Below are 19,054 nucleotides of genomic sequence, written 5' to 3'. Positions count from 1 at the left end.
CCTGAGCAGAGTAGAAGCTTTGGAGCAGATGTAAATGCTTCCCTGAGTATGAGCAAGATTGATTACTACTTAATTTACAACATAAAGTTTTCTAGGGAGCATGCCAAAGAATTTGACTATTCTTAGCTCTGCTGTCCTAGCAGAGCTTGAGAAGTCTTAGAGCATGTTTGGTATTACAAAAACCTGGAAGAAAGCAGCTCTTTGTTCAGGCAAGTTCCACTTCCCTCTTTCTCTGGTTTGTAGAATAGTGTTTGGAAAGGAATATTTTGGAGCTGAGTAAGTACTTCTATCTACCGGAAAGATCTTTAAGAGTATAATAGTCTAATAACCTTTTTATAAAATATGTATCTTCTGATAAAGCATATAAATTTAACAGCTACAAAGAAGTATATAATTCATCAAAATTTCTGAAATACAAAGTCATTTGTATAGAACACTTTTAAATGTCTGTTAAACTGAGTAGTTTTAATTTATAATCATCACTAAAAAAAAAGGAAAACTGGCAGATTATTAGAAGATTTCTGTGAATCTGATTATATAATCAAGTTTTGTCCTTTCTGACTAAGATAAATGTAAGCATTTCATATATTTGTTTCTCTTGGTATTTGTTTGTTTTCTGTTTTGATTATTTTTGGAACTAATCAGTAAAATAAACAACCCAGAAGCTGACATTATTCAGATGATATCTGAAGAAAGGCTTACCTACGAATTTACTAAAATCCAGTTGTCAGTTTGACATCTGCCTCTGGCTGTTTCACTCTCTGCTAGGTGAGTGGGTTACCAACGCCAGACCTGACGTGGCTTCTGAATGGCAAACCTGTGTTACCAGACGGCACCCACAAGATGCTGGTCAGAGAGACTGGAGTTCACTCTCTGCTCATTGATCCTCTCTCACAAAATGATGCTGGAACTTATACTTGCCTTGCCACTAATCGAGCAGGACAAAATTCATTTACTCTGGAGCTGACTGTTGTAGGTAAGAATCATTGAAAAATTAGTTGAGTGCTGTAGTTATTTACATGCATTTCTCCAGAAATATCTCACTTAGTTTTCATAAAGACAGTTAATTCACTGATAGCAGTTATAGTTCAATGGCTGTAACACTCATTTGATGGAGAGAAATGGACCTGGTGCTCAGCTGAGAGGTGCAGTCCTGTTACTAGCAGAGGTCTTTAAGAATTCTGAATCATCATCACGCTATTTCTGTTGTCTTGGCAAAATTACATTCTTAATTTTCTCCCCAGAATTCATAGGGTTTAAATTCATAAAATATGCTGAGGTCTCCTAGATGCCAGTTCCGATTTAATTTATTTATTTATTTTAAGTATTTTTGAATAAAATAAATACAAATATGAATACTGTTCTTTATTAAAGTCTTGCAAGATGCAAGCTGTTGAAATCCACTGATCTGGCATTAATTTCCTGCTATGGTAGTATGTTTACACCCATGCATACATATATGTATGCATTCTTTAATGCATATTATTTGCTGTATGTTCTCTTATAGGGGCTGCATCACAGCATTTCACTTTCCTTCCAATATCTCATAAAAAATTTACAACCTATTTTGATATCACAAGAACCATTTGTTTGCATTCTTCCCTATTGTTCAAAGACAAACAAAGAAAAAAATGGTTGGTATTAATCCTTCTTCTTCTTTTTCCAGCAAAGGAAGTAAAAAAAGCCCCCATGTTTTTGGAGAAGCTTCAGAACTGTGGTGTTCCAGAAGGGTACCCGGTCAGATTAGAGTGCAGGGTTGTGGGAATGCCACCCCCCATATTTTACTGGAAGAAGGATAATGAAACCATCCCATCAAACAGAGAGAGGATGAGGTACTGTACCATCATACCCATACTAGGAATTTCTTGCAGCTGGACCAATTGTTTCACTGAAAAGCTGTGCAATTAATACAGGCGGTATTCTTAAAACTATTTATTTCTTCCACATAAAGTTTTAAAATGCTGGCTTCGCTGTCAGGTGAACAAGAGCGGTTCAAAATGGAAACCCTATTTTCCAGTGGCATGGAAAATAACATGCCACTGCTTCAGAGAATGAACAAGGACAAACCTTTCAGGTCACAGGCCTAATAAACATCTTGTAATCAAATATACTGTTATGGTATTTTTCATGTGTTTTAGCAGCTTGTTCTCTCTTTAAACTTTTTTTCCCACCATTTAGCTCTAACTAAAGATGAATTCAAACAGTTCAAACTCAGAACAGTTAGAAGATGGTTCTGAATGCCACAGAGCATGGGATAACAGAGAGCTTAGCACATCAGATATAGAGGCAGATAAAGTCTGGTCACAATCACAGGCAAATACTTTGCTTATATAATGCAACATTGAGTGGATTCAGCTCTTCCATTCAAATACAACACTTTTTTATTTTTTGGAAAAGAAAAACTGATGAAATAGTGTATGTGACTCTGATTAATAAAAAAAAATGTTTTGTGGTGTTAAACACTACTTTGATATAAATCTGATTTCAAATATTTTACTTTACTTGGCTCCAACTATTGATCTGATGCAGTCATTGGCTCTCTGCTATCGACTTCAAAAAGCACGGTTTTCACATGCATACACTGAAGCCTACCTGTAAAGAAAACTTGCTCAGCAGCAGCACTTGCTGTGAATGGAAACTTTACTTGATAAAGTCCTGCCCTTTGCAGGAATGTCTAAACCCAAGCCTTCAACTGGCTCCACAGAGATTCTTTTGTGCAATGAGCATTTAGCTTGCTTTTCCCTATCTTACCTATTATTTTCCTGCTGGAAAGAGACCAAGAGATGTTTTCTGTATCGTGATATGGACATACATGAGCTTCTACATTTCTGTGTCACCAGTGTAAGGCAAATTATGTGCTGTGGATAGCAAAGGCTGAATATTCCCTTTTTTATTTAGGAGCACAAAATGTCCTCTCAACCTGAAATTTTGTGGTTTGATGTTTCATTCCAGTTCATATGGAAGGAAGATGTCAATTTTCAGAACATCCTGCAACTCCAAGTATTCTGATGTACTCATCTCCCACTTGTTTCTTTTTAGTGAGGGAAACACTTGGGTTGATAAAAACAACCAGCTACAGCCTAGAGAACAGGGGAGCCTCAGTTCTTTGATAAACTACTGAATAGTTTTTCTTGTAACTCGTGGCCAGAAAGCCTTGGATTGCTGAAAAGCAAAGGAAGAGGAGGGAACAATGAAACAGATTTCATTTGCAATGTTGTCCAAATGAATCTTCATGATTTTGCCACTCAGGCATTTTTCTCATGCCTGAAAAAAAATGGATGCCATAAGAAAGCTTCAGACTGGCTCTGATTACTGTTGTGAAAAATACCACAAGTTTGTACAAATGTTCCTCCTGCTGCAGGGTGTTTTCTCCTGGTTCAGAAGCCGCTTTGCACAGGTTTAGTTCATTGGACTTCAGTAAGCAATTGCAATATTAACACATACAGAACAAAAGTCCAGCTTACAGTGTCACGCCTTGGCTTTGCACAGCTGAGAGGATCAAGAATAGATTTCAGCAACCCAGATCATTTGGCTGGGGCCATATTGAAAGCAAATCTATTGAGTGTAAAGGTCTTGGTCTGCTACCTCTTTGAGAATAGAAGTTAGGTGTATTTGTCTCATAGTGAACGTACGTACTGTAAAATCTCAAAATTGACATGCTCTTGAGAAATTCTAACTCAAAAACACTTCTTTTCCCAGCATGCACCAAGATACAACTGGGTATGTCTGCCTTCTGATTCAGCCTGCCAAGAAAGCTGATGCGGGCTGGTATACCTTGTCTGCAAAAAATGAAGCTGGTATTGTCTCTTGTACTGCTAGACTTGACATATATGGTAGGTATCGACTAGTCAGTAAAACAAATCAGTGTTTTCTTTGACAGGTCCCAGCCCTCATTCAGTTCTTAGTCCTTAAATTGCCAGTTTTGCCGTGGATAAGACATTACAGTCACTGCATGATTTTATTTTAATATGGCCACCAGGAGGAGGCAGAATGATATCATTAAATAACCAGATTGGCTCTCCCACACCAGTTTAGAGGTACCCACCTCTAAAAAAAAAAAAAAAAAAAAAAAAAGAAAAAAAAAGAGAGGAGTTTTGCACAGCATTCTCTGTTCAAGTTTTCTGCCTTCCACCTCCCTAAACACATAAACATACAATGCATGCATATTCAAATTGAACCTCTGACACACACACAGCAGTGCTACAGCACTGACCTGAGATGGAACAATACATTTGACACAGGAAAACAGACACCTTCTTCCAGGCAGCATGTGTGATGCAAACTCTGCCTATCTAATGCAAGCTAGCTGAGAGGATAACGTGTCAGTCCAGGACTCAGAAGGCCCAAGCCTAGTTCAAGAACTATGGCATGTCATTTAATTTCTCCTTATCTATGCAGGATGTATGTACTAGTTAAGGCAATTTATCTAGACCCCCAAAAGAAGAGAGAATACTTCAATTACTTAAGCAATAATAAAATAATAATAATAAAAATAATAATAATTTAAAAAAAAACATGGCACAAACTATGGGGTTGTGTCCATACTCTTAAAGGGAAAAAGTAGTTTTCAACCTTGTATTTCTTAAACAACAACAAAAACCACTTAGTATCAGGGATAACCACAAGTCACCCACACATCTCTGTCAGTTTTCTGCCACCTTGTGGTGATATAGACAACAGAAATGTAATGTTCAACACAGGGCTGGTGAGGGGCTGATTCAAAACAGAATACACAAAATGAGAAATAATTCCTTAGGTGTCTAAGTGTGGTGAGACGGACATTAAATTTTCATATGAAGGATGCAAGCTACAAGCAGGAAAATGAAGGGAAGTAATAAATGTTTCTAAAGAGTCTGCAAGTCTTGTACGCCAAAGGCAGTGACAGAAACCACTTTTATTTGTGCAATTTCAAATGAGTGGGGAGTGAAAGTTTGGTCTTGAATTTGTGATTCCATGTGTAAAGAAAAAACTACAGTAATGAGAGCATGGCACAAATGCAAACATGTTGTTGGGGGCTGTTAAAAAAAAAATGGAAAGCATGGAAAGATAATAAACATTTCTTATCAATGCATAATATGGAGATTATATGTCTCCCACACTAAACTATTCTCCAATTATTGTAGCCCGAACTTGTACTTTTTTAATTTTAATTACTAGTGGGGTTGGAACTAGAAGAGCTTTAAAGGTCCCTTCCAACCCAAACCATTCTGTGATTCTATGCCTGTCAAATTTGAGTGGAGACTTGGAGGTTTTGCATGGATAAAGATAGGTTAAGACAATACTCATTTCCCCTTTGTAAAATATTTTAAGAATTATAACTGTTAATTATCAAGCAATAGCCAAATGTTCTCACAAAATTGTAATAGTATTTTTTTATATGGGAACATGTTGCATCTTACTTCTAAATTATTAAATATTTAACTTTGGATTCTGTAAGTGTTAGTATGATTACATTTCATTCAGTATATTATAAATAAAAATCTCAGAAACATTACTAATTGTAAATAGCAGAGAAAAATCAAAACTGTAGCCACTTAAAAAAAAAAAAAAAAGAAGGAAAAAAGTCCTCTAGAGGGTGGAATAGTACAAAATCAGAGTTATGTTCAGTTTGTTCATCTCTGTTAACACTACAGTATGTCTTTTAATTGCAAGAGCTTTGGAGAAGGCTCCAAAGATTAAATGATTAAACTTTGGACTTACTGAAATCCATGTAAGTGTTGCCATTGAATTGTACAGGGATGGAATTCCATCGATACTGCAATAAAAATACTCATCTCATCAATTATATGGATGATAATATTTGAAGGAACAGACCCTAAAACAGGAAACAAAATGCAGTGCTCTCTTCAAGGATGTTGGAAACAGCTTTTCATTTGTGTACATTGGCTTCTGTTGTTTCATTTTTAACTTAATTAGATGTTTACGTAGTCTCTTCTGTTTTTGTTGCTTCAGCTCAGTGGCACCATCAAATTGCACAGCCAATAAAGCTTCGACCTGGTGGTGGCCGGTATGCAAACATTACTGGTCAAGGACTCGAGATTTTTTCTGCCTTCCCAACTACTGAAAGCCCTATGCTGTTTTCATCCCCAACCCAAAAGGTGGTGGAAAGTGAAGAACTTTGAAAAATATAAGCAAACAATGGCTCCAGTTACACCTGCAGAAATACTAGAACTGTGAAAAAAAAAATAAAGAGGTACAAGTCAAGATGCCAAGGTTTACAAGCGACCTGTTTGTAATTAAGTGTACTGCTGCTGCAAATTTTGCAAGTAACATATACAAGACTTTTGCATAGTATTTTACTGCAGGATAATTGTGGTATGGAGTGTTGTGCAATAAATTCAGTACTGTGTAGTTTGCTAAGAATTACATAGTAAACATAGTTTTCAGCACTTAAAAGCCAATACCACTTCTACTGCTTGAATTAAAGCTACTGTGTTGTAGCAAGCCATGTTAAGGATTGATGATGTTTAGCTGGAAAACTACCAGTGAAAACGTCAACACTACATTAACAACAATCCTGAATGAGGGTAAACAACATGACTTTGAATGTAATTCTAAAAAAAAATGCCAAAAAAAATCACAAAGCACAAGTAAAAGGGAAAAGATGTAACTCATTTTTATATATGATTATGCCAGATAATTTTAGAATTGTTGACTCAAGACTAGATAAGTAGAGCATTTCATGTAGGTACAGCTGTGTACCCTATATATTTATATTTGTGTGTGTGTGTACTCCATGAATTGTGTACTCATGGTGTAATGATTCATAAAGTAAGGTACAGGACACGTGCCTAGGACTCTAACATAGGAAACTAAACTTCCTGTAGTCTGAAGCATGTTCTGTAGAACTCATAGCTGAAAGTATTTTCCAGATGTGCTTCATATTTTTTCTTTACATTGATAGTGATTTTCTGCCTTTAAACACAGATTATATCAAACTTTTATCTTCAGGGTTTTCAAATATCAATCTCTTTCTCCTCATTTTTAATGTGACTGAAAGAAAAGTATCTACCAGCTAGCTTGCTTTTTAACTAACTGGAAAGGAATTATGATCCAGTAGAATTAAATGATTTCACCGTCATTTAGGAAACGATCACAAGTGTGGTGTCTACTTTGAAGACAGAGGAAATTCAATTAATACACAAAAAGTTATGAATTCAAGCAACAATTATGGACAAAGAGCTAAAAAGCCCTACTGTATTTAATAATAGTAGCAAATAAGGCAATTTAATGAAGGTGCAACAGAAGGTGCTGAGAACACAACTGAGTTAAATTCATTTAGCATCTATACAGTTGTACAGCACTTAGAATCTGGGAATATCCAAGATGATTTCTTGCACCTTTAAGTTATTGCTATCTCTCTTCTTTAGACATTGTTTTCAAGCAGTTCTTGCTTCCTGCTTTCAACATGGCTGAAGCATATACAACAAAGTCCTGATCAAAGTCACAAAGATGAAAACTTAACAGATACTGTCATGTTAGATCTTATTTGGATTTTTTTCAATACTTAGTGTAACTTAAAAATTGCAAATGCAAAGAAAACAATGAGGAATTATCTTGAGAGCAAACCAACACTAGATATAGCCAGAGACTGAGAAAGAGAAAGCCTCTCACTCCTTGGTTTCCTACAAAACCAACTTTTGATGTCACTAACTGTTGGTTCCCTAAGGGTTCGGGGGAAGAGAGTTTATAGTAGCGTTCCACTTCCTGTCTGAGTGGAGACCATATCATAAAACCACCATTACAACTTCAGCACCTTTGTTAGAAAACTTAGGTGATTCACCCCAGACTGAGCAGACCAGGAAGCTAAGATATACTCCTATCCTGAACGACAAAACAAGGAACAGTGACTTCAGTGGGAAAGCAGAAATGCCAGTTGTTGCTGATGTTGCAGCTCCTCCCTGGCAAACAAAATAAAACTACTAGCTATTAAAAGCAATACACTGATTAAAGTGACATCAGTTATGGGATGTCCAATTTAAGACAAATTGTGGGACTCCAGGAGAGAGAACCCATCGTTCCTCCAATCTGTTGGTTTCTAGGATGGCTTAGGGATTCAAAAGCTAAACCTAGAGTGAGTCAAATTTGGGCAACCCAAAATTTAAAGTTTCCCATGTCAGTAACTTCTCTTGGGAAAATAATACAAGGGAAGTTTTTAGTTTTTGTTTACTTAATCCAGTGCTGTAGGGAAGCGGGGAGAGAGGAAATTAAGACACAAAAGGTAACGTTCAACCTCCATCTACAGCCCTGGTCTTCTCATTACTTCATGACAGAACTGAAAAGTGAATTTTGATCCAAAGTATTCAAAACTGGATATTGTTCATCAGGCTTTGCACCTAGTATGGGCCCAGTTGAGCTGTTTTCCTGTCTAGCACTCCACTGTGGTCCCCTTGCCTGGCTTTAAGTAAGGGGTTGGACCAGATGACTTCCTGTGGTTCCTTCCAACCTAAATCATCCTATACTTCCTAAATTCTTTTACTTTCCACTGCCTGTCTGAATATCCTGTATAGATTAAGTTACTGACTGAGTAGAAACTAAGAAGCACAAGCTTCTCCTTTTTCACTGTGATATATTCCACTAGTCTTGATACCTGATTTCTTTACACAGTTTAGAAGAAAGGAATAGTAGTACTTGTTACTAGCAAATACCTGGCTACCAGTGCTAGAATCATACTTGCTAATATTACTGATGTTAGCAGTGATTCTCACATTTTATAACATCAGACAACATGCCCAAGAACTTGGTACAAAATTAAAGGACAATATGCACGGAGAAAAGATTTTTTCGATAATTTCACTGAAGTATCTCCTGCCTTACAGCATTATAACCTGAACAAACAAGCTGAAAGTTAAATGGTACACAATTTTTTAAAATGTACATTCATTTGTTTTTGGAGGTGTGAAAGACAAAAAGCTACTGCTGAAAGACTTTTCCCAAAAATCTGTATAAGGATTAATCCTTAGTCATTCAACAAGAGGCCCCAGAAGTCCCATTGAGAAATAGGCTACAGAGAGTGAGTCACCAGAATCTGTCAGCTGAACTTTAATGTTATCTTCATGATGGTATTTACTAGCAAAAGGATCAAAACTTTATTTACCATACCTCCCTATGCAATGCATAAGTGAGTAGAATTACATTCAGTGTATCTGACAAACAAAACCAGTATCTGGTCCCAAATGGTCTGTAGCCATTAATTTTTACTCATTAACTGCTACAGCACATTTTTCTTCTGCATATACTGAGCCCATAAAATAAGCGTGTAAAGGAAGCTTATGTGAATGGATGTAAATGCTGTTAAGTAGTAATACTGCTGTGCTCATCTCAAAGAAAATGCACAAATGATGCTTGTGTTGTTGACTGATGGAAAAGCCAAGGGGAAAAATCACTTGTGTAAGCAGAAGAGACAGCACTGAGTTTTCACAAAACTTGATGTTTTAGTTCATGTGCCGTGAAGGTATCATACTGTGTCAAGATGCACTAGAGACTATGCAATTGTGCACTCTTCCTGAGCAGCTTGACTTTTCATTGTTTTGTTCAATTGAGTAGCTGATTTCACACTTCACACTAAAACAGTATTTCATTCTCTTATTCAGGGCAGGCTACTACAACAACAAAAATCAATGTTAGAGCATTTACTGAAGTCATTGTTAGCTAAAATCCAGTAATACACCACATTGTGAAGCATAACATTATATCAATGAGATATAGAAATGCTTATTTTTGTAAACTTTCAATAACAGGTCATTTTCTGATTCAGAATCTTGTAGGTTTATTTAGTTTCTTGTTCTGTTTTAGTTCTGGTTTTCTATATGACCAGAGGCACCATATGTTTCAAACCATATCAGAAATTACAATTTCTGTGTTGTAATTCCAGAAGGCTAAAGTATTATTTTCGCTTTAAAATTTTGGTCCACCTTGGTACAGGACCCAGTCCTCAGCAGCATCATAGAGCAGTCTGCATTGAACTGACAAACTTCTTGCCTTAAAACAGCTGGATTGAGATCATTTGCTTCCATACAGAACGTGGAGCATACCTTCTGAATGCCTCACATACACTAACATGAGAAGAGGAGAGTATACTTCAGAATACAAAAAGCCAAGTCTGCAGTCTTTTACTTAATATGTAAACAATTGCCAACTCCAACTGTTTACAGTAATGATAGATAATGCAAAGATACAAATCTGGAATGAGAATTCCTATAAGAACTGTGTTCTTACTGCTACAATGGTAAAAAAGCGTTAGTTTCTGGAAAATGTCTTCGTACAAAACAATTAGCAAGATCTAATGAAATATTTTAATTATTAAATATTGAAGAAGTGATTCACTGTTAATTGCCTTACTATTTCCAATACATAGATGTTCACTTTGAGCCTTAAAATTCTATTTTATAAGTTTTTCTTGATTAAAGTTGATATTTTTTATTTTTTTTTGATCCAAAGTTATTCTCTATGGGAAAGAAAAATGTTAATATCAGTTTTAAAGGACATTTTAAATGCATATAAATGGAAAAGAAAAAAAAAAGCCTGACTGTTTAGTAATGTACTTCCCTTCATCTCACCTGAATTTAAATAAATGCTTCAGAGTTGCATACAAAAGTGTGTCCTCGATGTGTTCAAATAATTGAGAAAGTGTGGAACAAGACCCAAAGTTTCTTCAGAACTTGGCTTTGACAGCTGATGACATTAATGGAATTAGACTTTACATTTTTTAGAACAAAATCATACAGTACCCAGTTATTATACAGTTAGAGATATCCTAGACATGATTCTAGCATATAGCTGTGAGATGCAGTTGCTATTTTTTTTCTTAATACCAGTTTGCTCTTGTTTTAAATTGTGTTTTCTTTATGTGATAACTGCAGCCCCTCCATCAAGTTTTCTCAGGGCAACCAGAGCAAAAGCCAAGGAGTCTTTAGGACAATTTGCAAGTTTTAGAGGTCAACAGACTTGTCAGATTATCAGCATCTAGTAGAATTAGTCCCCCAAATCTATGTTTGGGTATATAATTCTTACAGACTGTCATACCTGAACTCCATAGTGTCTCAAAACTTCTTGTACAATCTGTCTGCCACACTGGTCATCCAACTTACTTTCTCAACCCTTAGCTGTGTATCCAATACTTAAGTGAAAATTGAATAAAGGCCAACCAAGGAAACAAACCACACTAAATTTCACTCTTCCTGATAATTGCATTCAACTTGAATGATTAAGCATATTCTTTGTATAAGGGTCCATCATCAGACTATGGAATGTATTTTAAATGAGCAGCAGATGCAAAATGAACACTTCAAGGAAGCTGGATCTTATAACCCTGGCATAGAAGACAACAGGGAAAAAAAAAAAAAAAAAAAAAAAAAGGATGTGTTCTATTACATTTGTTGTTCTTGATTTTGTTTTCCCATTTAACCATGTTTCTGTACTCCTGCATGGCTTGATTTTTAGGTACATCTATATCTGTTGGGTCAGAGACAATGTTCTTAAGACCATTTCAGCTCAGCTACAGCTCCATGAGCTAAAGCAGCTGCAACATGTTATCATCTCCCCGAGCAGCAAAAGCTGCTTTTATTAATGCCATTATATTTCAAGTCTACTATAAAGAACCATTTATTGCATAATACAAATAAATCTTGGGCCATATGTGCTACAAATTTAAGTGGAGTTCTCCATTTATATCAGTGTGAAATTATGTTCAGAAACAGACTCTTTAGGATTATATAATCCTTTAGCAGCATGTGACTTTTTTCTTTTTAAGAAATGGAAAAAGAATGAAGACATTTTGAAATTTTGGTAAACTGCCTATGAACTGTGGACTGTGGTAAGCCACTCAAATATGAACTTCTCTTTACTCTTTGGAGTTACGTATGCAGACATCTTAACCAAATCCTATGAAAGTTAAAATACACATACACTTTGCATGATTAATTCTGTAGAAATGAAAACTGAATTGCAAATTCAAAAATATTAATATTCAAAATATTAAAATGTATTATTGATAGAAAATACATTTTAATATACAGGGGTTTTGCTTTTTTTAAAGCAATATCTTCTTGAAATTTAATTAAAGAATAGCATATTTATTTTTTTTTAAATGCACAAGTAATGGGTGAAATCAGTGTCTGTTACATATATGCAGAGGACTGTTTCTGAATAAACGTGTCTTTATTTTCAGTACATTTGTTTTTCTGTCTGGATATTTTAGAGAGATACAACAGCCGAACATAAGTAGAGCAAAAATAAGCTATTTTGAAAATTCTTATGGAATCTGTAAAATCTAGATAAATCCAATCCTAAATTACAGAAAACTGCATCCATATTGCTTAACCAAAATAGATGGAAACCTAAGTGCAAGGGTAAACATTATCATAAGGCAGAGTCATATTTTGGAATATTAAAAATATGATAGGAATTGTTTAATTGCCATTTTTGCCTAGTGAATCACATTGCAATAGGGACTTCAATAAAGATTTCACCTAGGATGTTCTACTTAAACTGTTGGAAACTTAGCTAAATATTTAAACAATCTAACAATATTCATGCTTCTCCATGTGAAGAAGTTGCAATGTCATTGACTTTACAAGACTGTAACTAAGGTTAGCAATGTTTTTATTTTTCATAATGTGTACTGTAGCACCATTTAGAAATTCCAGTCAAGAACTGAGCTTCACCCCATATGTGTGTATAGTACAAGAGGGACTGCACCTTATAAATGGGGAGATAGAAAAAAGAAGCTTAAAAAGCAGGAATGAATTAAAGTTATAAGATTAGCTAATACATATCCACTGGTAACCTCAATAGTTACAAATAAATCACTGAGTTTAAGTTACTAACATACATTTGGGGAACATGCTACCCTAGTTCCATTTTCAGCACTGAAAAGTCACTGCTGTTAAAAATGTCACTCCAGCTTGAGTTCAAAAATAATTTTGGCTACCTTGATAAAAACAGGGTGACACGATTCAAAGAATTGTGGAAGAGCACCTATAACTAGTTCAAAGAGAAAACCCTGGAATGCAGTCTGAACCTTCTAGAAGTACAGAGGTTAGTTTCCTATAGATAGTTCATTAGAACTGTGCACTGACTTTCAATAGTGAAACGCATATCTCTTTAGCATGCAGCATATATTTAATGAAGCAAGCATTTCTCATCTTCAGTGTATTCACAATGTGATTCTAGAATTGCTATGTACTGATATTAAAAGTAGAATTATCTTAGGTTTGCACTGCTGTATAGTGGGACAGAAATCTATGAGCAGAAAAAACTCAGGCTGTAATAACACACCAAGCTCTGCCCATCTAATTTTTTCCTTCATTTGGAGACCTACTAGAAGCAAAAAGTTATCTAAGTGGAAGGGGCTTCAAATGCCTGTATTATTAAAAGTCTAGTACAGAAAAAGGGTCACTGCTCTTATCTGAGGAATGTCAAACAGACAGTGGGGAACAAATGTGCTGGAGCAACAATCAAACCCAAGCTAAATGGTCAAGTTTACCTTTCACAGAGTCACTTAAGTGTTTGTAAAGGAAAGCTAGGAAAAGAAACAAATGACTTCCCAAACAGTTCTTGAGTTTGAGGAGTCCAAACCAGCATGGAGAATATCTGCTGTTCACATTGCCTTCAAAAATAATTTTGAATGATTAAATTTCTCCCTGCCCCCATTACACCTCCCTAAAAGCTTTGACAGATAATCAATAGACAGACAGCTGTCTATATACTACAAAGAACTTACTCTGCTGCCATAAGTGCTGTAGTAAATTAGAAATCCTAACTTTCACCTTAATGCCACACTATCCCAAGAAACAAAAATACTGCACCGTTATGTAAAAGCACATTTCAGTTACTAACAGCATTACTAATTAACAGATTGCACCTCAGTTAAAGAGAATAAAGCATTCACCTCTTCCACAACCACCACCTAGCACAACCAAATCTAAGAGATTGGGGATCATATTATTTAACAACAGAGACTGATGCAATGACTTGATCTACAAAGTGTTCACAGTGCTCTTTAGGGCTTTGGTTTCAATTCCTAACAATTTTAAGTAATATGACCACACATTTTTGAACTTCTATGCTGATTTGATGCTCTTCATGTGAGCTTACTATCATTTAATCACTCCCTGCATGCTAAACCATTATTTTTGTAAGTATTTCTATCATCAGACCACTATCATTAAACAATAAACTTACATATCATTAAACTTACATATAAACTACAGTCACATCCCACAAAATCAAATTACTTGCCAGTAGTGCAGAAACACATTTGTATTGTTCTTCTATGCTACTTTGGTATGTATATTTTTATATTGTATTATCCTTGCCATATAGGGTTAAGAAAGCTCTTTCACTAAGCCAAGTCTTGCATGATTTCTTTGTATTATATTCCTGCTTCAGGATGAAAAACCCACTGCTGTGCAAATAGTGCAAGATACAATTTCTGCCCAAAGTTTACAGCTAATAAAGTAGTACAAAATGGCACATCATTTAATTATTCAAAGATTGTATTGATTACGTACATAAACTGATGACTTAACAGTAAGTGTAATTTCAACTGTATTAACTTGGGTATGTGATGGACAACAATTAATTCTATTATCTCTCCCTATAAATTTCTGCAGAGAAATCACTGAGCACAACATTAAATTCCCAGAAGTTTGAATCCACATGCACAGAGCCACAGGACACTTTCTATTTGCTAATAAAGAGCTAATGTAATTCATAATAAGAAAAAGTCCACATTTTAAACATCACCTCTACTCAATACCACATTTAGAGAGGCTAAAATACACATTAAAAACACACCAGAATACCAGTGTTTAAGGGAGAAAGTTGCTCAGAACATACGTTGCCTCTTCTATATTTGCTTAACCTAGACCTCAAAGTCTGTCCCAGCAGCTTTCACTCCAGAGACAGTCCGACTCCTGGCTTTGGAAATGTCTGCAGGACAGTGAGCAAGGGCAAAATGTCAATGGAAGTTCAGAGAGAAGGCAAATGATAAGGTCAGGTCTTTGTATGTAACTGTTCCTGTGGCAGAGTCACCCTCCCATAAAACAGAGCTTAGTTCTTATTGCTTTTGTTTTTCATTGAAAGATGCTCAACTGTTAAAAATAGCTTCTATCAAAGCTATTCATTTGTCATTTGAAAGAATTCTAAAATATAAGATACGGCAGCAGCCAGCAGGGAACCTGCCAGCCTTCCCTGCTGGAAATCCACTAACAGCTGTTCTCAGACAGCAGCTCCTTTTCTCCTTCTCCCACATGGCTAACACTAGCAAGGGGCTTGTTTCTGGAAACTCCCATCAGCAGCACCAGCAGAAGTACCCTTCAGCTTCACAGTCTGCTGCCATCACAACAGGCATCTGCAGTCAAACTTTTGTGGACTCTACATCCTGCTACAAACACATCTGCTTCTCCAGCTGTCCTGCTCCTTCTCATTTTTTAACCTTCCCAACTCCTTTCCTCTTCTGCCCTCTTCAAGCAGAAGCAGCAAGCAAACAAACTAAAGATAATTCAGGGCATCAGCAGGGATGAAATTAACTCAACTCTTTTGTGAGAATGCTTTATGCCTTTAAAACAAACTCATCTTCAAAGGCTGCTTTTCAGAGGTACAGGAAACACACTACTGTAACTGGGTAAGCAAACATCATTTGCTAGTTCATTTTTCTGCCAGGACTGTGATGGAAGCAACAGAACATTCATGGCAAGAAGCCACTAGTAAGTAATTTCTAGAGTCGGAATTTAAGGTAGCATGTGAGGACATGTCATAGAAAACACTTTATTTATGACTTACAAAATCTGTTACTGTTTTCAGATAACATAAAATTAAAAAATAAAATGCAAACACAAACTCTACAAAAATCTAGAAGTTTAGATTGTTTTCACACGAGCATTCATTGCAGTATATCATCACACGTGCTTTTACATCCACTAAAAATAAAACCATTCTTATCATGACTTGCAACTAGCTCTTTTTCGAGCATACAAGATACAACATAAGTTGGATTAAAGCAAACCTACGCAACTTTGGAACCCATATGTCAAACTTACAAAGTTTAAGAAAGTTAGTTCTCTGAGGACTAGAACTCCAATACATTATAAAGCTTTTCCCATGGGAGCCATTTATATGAAAGTAAAACAAAGAATTACTTTAAAGCTGATGTAAAAATAAAACATGGAATTAAATTCATTTCTAGTGTTATTCCATACAGTCACACCATGGGTCAATGTGTCCCGTGACTTGTAGAAAATACTGTCATGAATCATGATTAACAAAGAAAAAGCATTATTTAAAGGAGTCAAATGAACTAGCAAGCAACTGTCTGAAATATGCTGAATTAAAACTACGCTTTCCATCAGCATTAAATAAATTCAATCTTCTTAAATGTCTATTGATTTAAAGTTCTCAAAGCAAATTTATTTCGTCAAATTAGCGTAAGATGCAAACACAAATGAGCTATTATAATGCCAGTATTACCTTATTCAAGCAGATTAACTCTTGCTAATTATTAAATTACACATCTGGCCTGCTGCATATTCTTAGTTCATAATAAGTTCTAATTAGCTATTTGAAAGTGATCAGGGTGATAGCTGAATATTCTCTGTGCGTAAGGATCGCTGTCCGTGGCCATTTTTTGTCCCGTATAATGGTGGTAGCTCTCAGGATGAAAGTGTTCGCAGTGAAGGCTTATCCATTCTCTTTCAGTACTGTATCTTTCTGCTTCAGCAAGTATTCTTGTTAGAGCCATGATATAACTCAAAGCCATCTGAAGGGTCTCGTACTTGGAGAGTTTCTTATCCTGACCCCACTGTGGAACCACCTTTCTCAAACGATCAAAGGCTGTGTTCAGTCCTTGCATCCGTCTTCTCTCCCTGGCATTAGCAGCCAGTCTTCTCTTGGCAGCGTTCTCCATCCTTTCTGAGCTGCACTTCACAACGCAGCCTGGTCCACTTCCACACTGGCTGTCTGATTCTACACCTGAATCCAAATTACTGGATTTACAGGTTTTCATTTTTGATTTACAGTTGTAGCTTCACACACACACAAAAATTACTTTTAAAAAATGAAGCACCTAAACTGTGGTAGTGGAAGGCACTCCTATGATGAGCCCGTGTACCTCTTGTGTCTTCTTCCAAACAGCGATGAGGAGATATTTTTCTTAGCATTAAAGAATAACAAAACAAAAGGTCTTCTGGCTCTTCCAGAAGTGTCTGAAAATTGCTTCTTATTGCTTAATGAAAGAATAAAGAGTTCTCAATGCCTTATGCTTTCATTCTTTTAATTTCTGTGAACTCAAAAGGATAGAAAACAAAGAAATCTCCATTCTCAAAATATGAGATACTGAAGAAGACAGTCCTTTTAATCCAAGAAGGATCTTACTGAATTAAAAACACATCACTTCCAATGGCCATTCTGAATGAAAGAAGTTCTGATTCAGCTTAGGAGAGTATTTTGAAATGATGAACTGTTGCGATCTGAAGACATAACTTCGTAACAAAAACTTCTCCTTTCTTGACTCCTGCCGGTAAGCAATGATTGTGTCTTACAGACAAGAAGAGGCTTTATAGAAACTGCAAAAGCTAAACAGGTGGTAGCAGGTGGGCGGGCGGCACTCTGCTTCCATCCCAGTACCTTCCCACCCTGGGAACTACAGGGAAAAAAAAAACAGTAAAACCCGAACATTACAGCCTTCATCTGTTGAGAAGTCTTCCAAAGCCATTCTGTCCAGCCCTAACAACTTGCCATCTGGAGCAGTGTCTGGCTGGCCCCACAAGACTCTAGGCAGTTAAGCAAAAGATCCTTTCAATGGATAATCTGTTGCAACTCAGGAAAAAAAATCTCTCACTGTGCATTGTAGTATTCATACATTAAACTATCTGAAAATTCTAGTTAGATAGTATTAGGGCTAAAAGAAATAATTGTTCTAATGAAGCAGAGGAGAAATAAGCTCGGTGATATATGGCAGAGAATACTACCGTGTTGCACTACACAGTGCTGAAAGAAGACTGAAATTATCAGAAGCCCTTTAGGATTCAAGTACACACCATTGCAGAGTGCAGAATCTTGAGAAAAACTGGGATTGTGTATTTCCATGTCAGTGATGTTATGAAAATAATTTAGAAAATATTTAAACAGTTACAATGTAGCTATGGATTTATCTAAGAATAACTGTAAAAGTATTCAGAGAGGTTGTGATACAGACATGCAAAAGCATGTATGCATACAAATAGTCTGAAACTGTCCTTTTTAATATACTATGCATAAAGTACATATGCATATTTATGTGGTTTTAAATATAAAATGTTTCTCAGGAATATCCTTAAGTAGGGAAGGAGAATAAAAGATGTGAAAAAAAAAAGAATCTGCTTGCTGGTAAGAGACCATTTCTGCTACTAACTGTACTGATAATGAAGGAACCATTCACACACATGCTATAATCAAAACATCTCTGTTTTACTGTACTTATACTATTAAAACCATAATCTACATGAACCTACAAGGAAACATCATATGATCATGTTATGATAAACACAGAAGGTTAAAAACAAAAACAAAACAAAAAAAACTGTCACACAATGATTTATTATCTGTATTGATTTCAAACTTAATTAAACTGTTACCAGCATTCATAAATTACTAGTTTTTTTCATTAGAGGCTGAATACTGTATATTTATTTAGAACTATGGCTCAATTGTTTTCATTATGACTCTAAAACTTGGTGTAGTTGTAAACAGCTGATTAATCCCTAGCAGAAGCAATGACAATGAAATGAGGTTGAATAATCCAAAAACAATAGGATGCAATTGAACACTAATGGACTCCAGCATGACAGATGTTGAACGTAGGCTGTTACGCCCAGTTGCTCTGCTCTTAATATTCTGAATCTTAATGGTCTTGAACAGAGATGATAGTTGGGGTAGGGAGTCTCCATTATTCCATTATCAAAACGTATGACACATCTTCAATTTTTAAAGTAGCACAACTTCATCACATTTCATGCTAATGTTCCACATTCCTATTTATGTGCATTGGCAGATGTTCTCCCAAACATAAAAAAAT

General features: G+C 35.9%; 2 protein-coding genes across 5 annotated transcripts in view; one reads left to right on the top strand and one right to left on the bottom strand.

Moving 5' to 3' along the window:
• The window catches only part of MYPN (myopalladin), a 73,130-nt gene extending 62,540 nt beyond the window's left edge, over positions 1-10,590 (top strand). For all 4 annotated transcript variants that reach the window (XM_082764972.1, XM_082764975.1, XM_082764974.1 and 1 more), the window contains 4 exons: positions 769-976; positions 1,667-1,832; positions 3,700-3,833; positions 5,953-10,590. In XM_082764972.1, coding sequence (XP_082621098.1) covers positions 769-976; positions 1,667-1,832; positions 3,700-3,833; positions 5,953-6,122 — 678 coding nt within the window. In that variant the 3' untranslated portion in view covers positions 6,123-10,590. The remainder of the gene's footprint in view (positions 1-768; positions 977-1,666; positions 1,833-3,699; positions 3,834-5,952) is intronic.
• A 5,959-nt stretch (positions 10,591-16,549) lies between these two features.
• On the bottom strand, positions 16,550-17,005 carry ATOH7 (atonal bHLH transcription factor 7; the record flags this gene model as incomplete). The annotated part of the gene is made up of 1 exon (XM_082764676.1): positions 16,550-17,005. The coding sequence occupies one exon, from the start codon at positions 17,003-17,005 to the stop codon at positions 16,550-16,552; it is 456 nt and encodes a 151-aa protein (XP_082620802.1).
• Between the last annotated feature and the right edge of the window lie 2,049 nt (positions 17,006-19,054).

The sequence above is a fragment of the Aythya marila genome (genome assembly GCF_965140915.1).
Source record: "Aythya marila genome assembly, chromosome: 7".
Lineage (NCBI taxonomy): Eukaryota > Metazoa > Chordata > Aves > Anseriformes > Anatidae > Aythya > Aythya marila.
The sequence above is the reverse complement of the archived record's forward strand: the minus strand, read 5'-3'. Positions and strand labels throughout refer to the sequence as shown.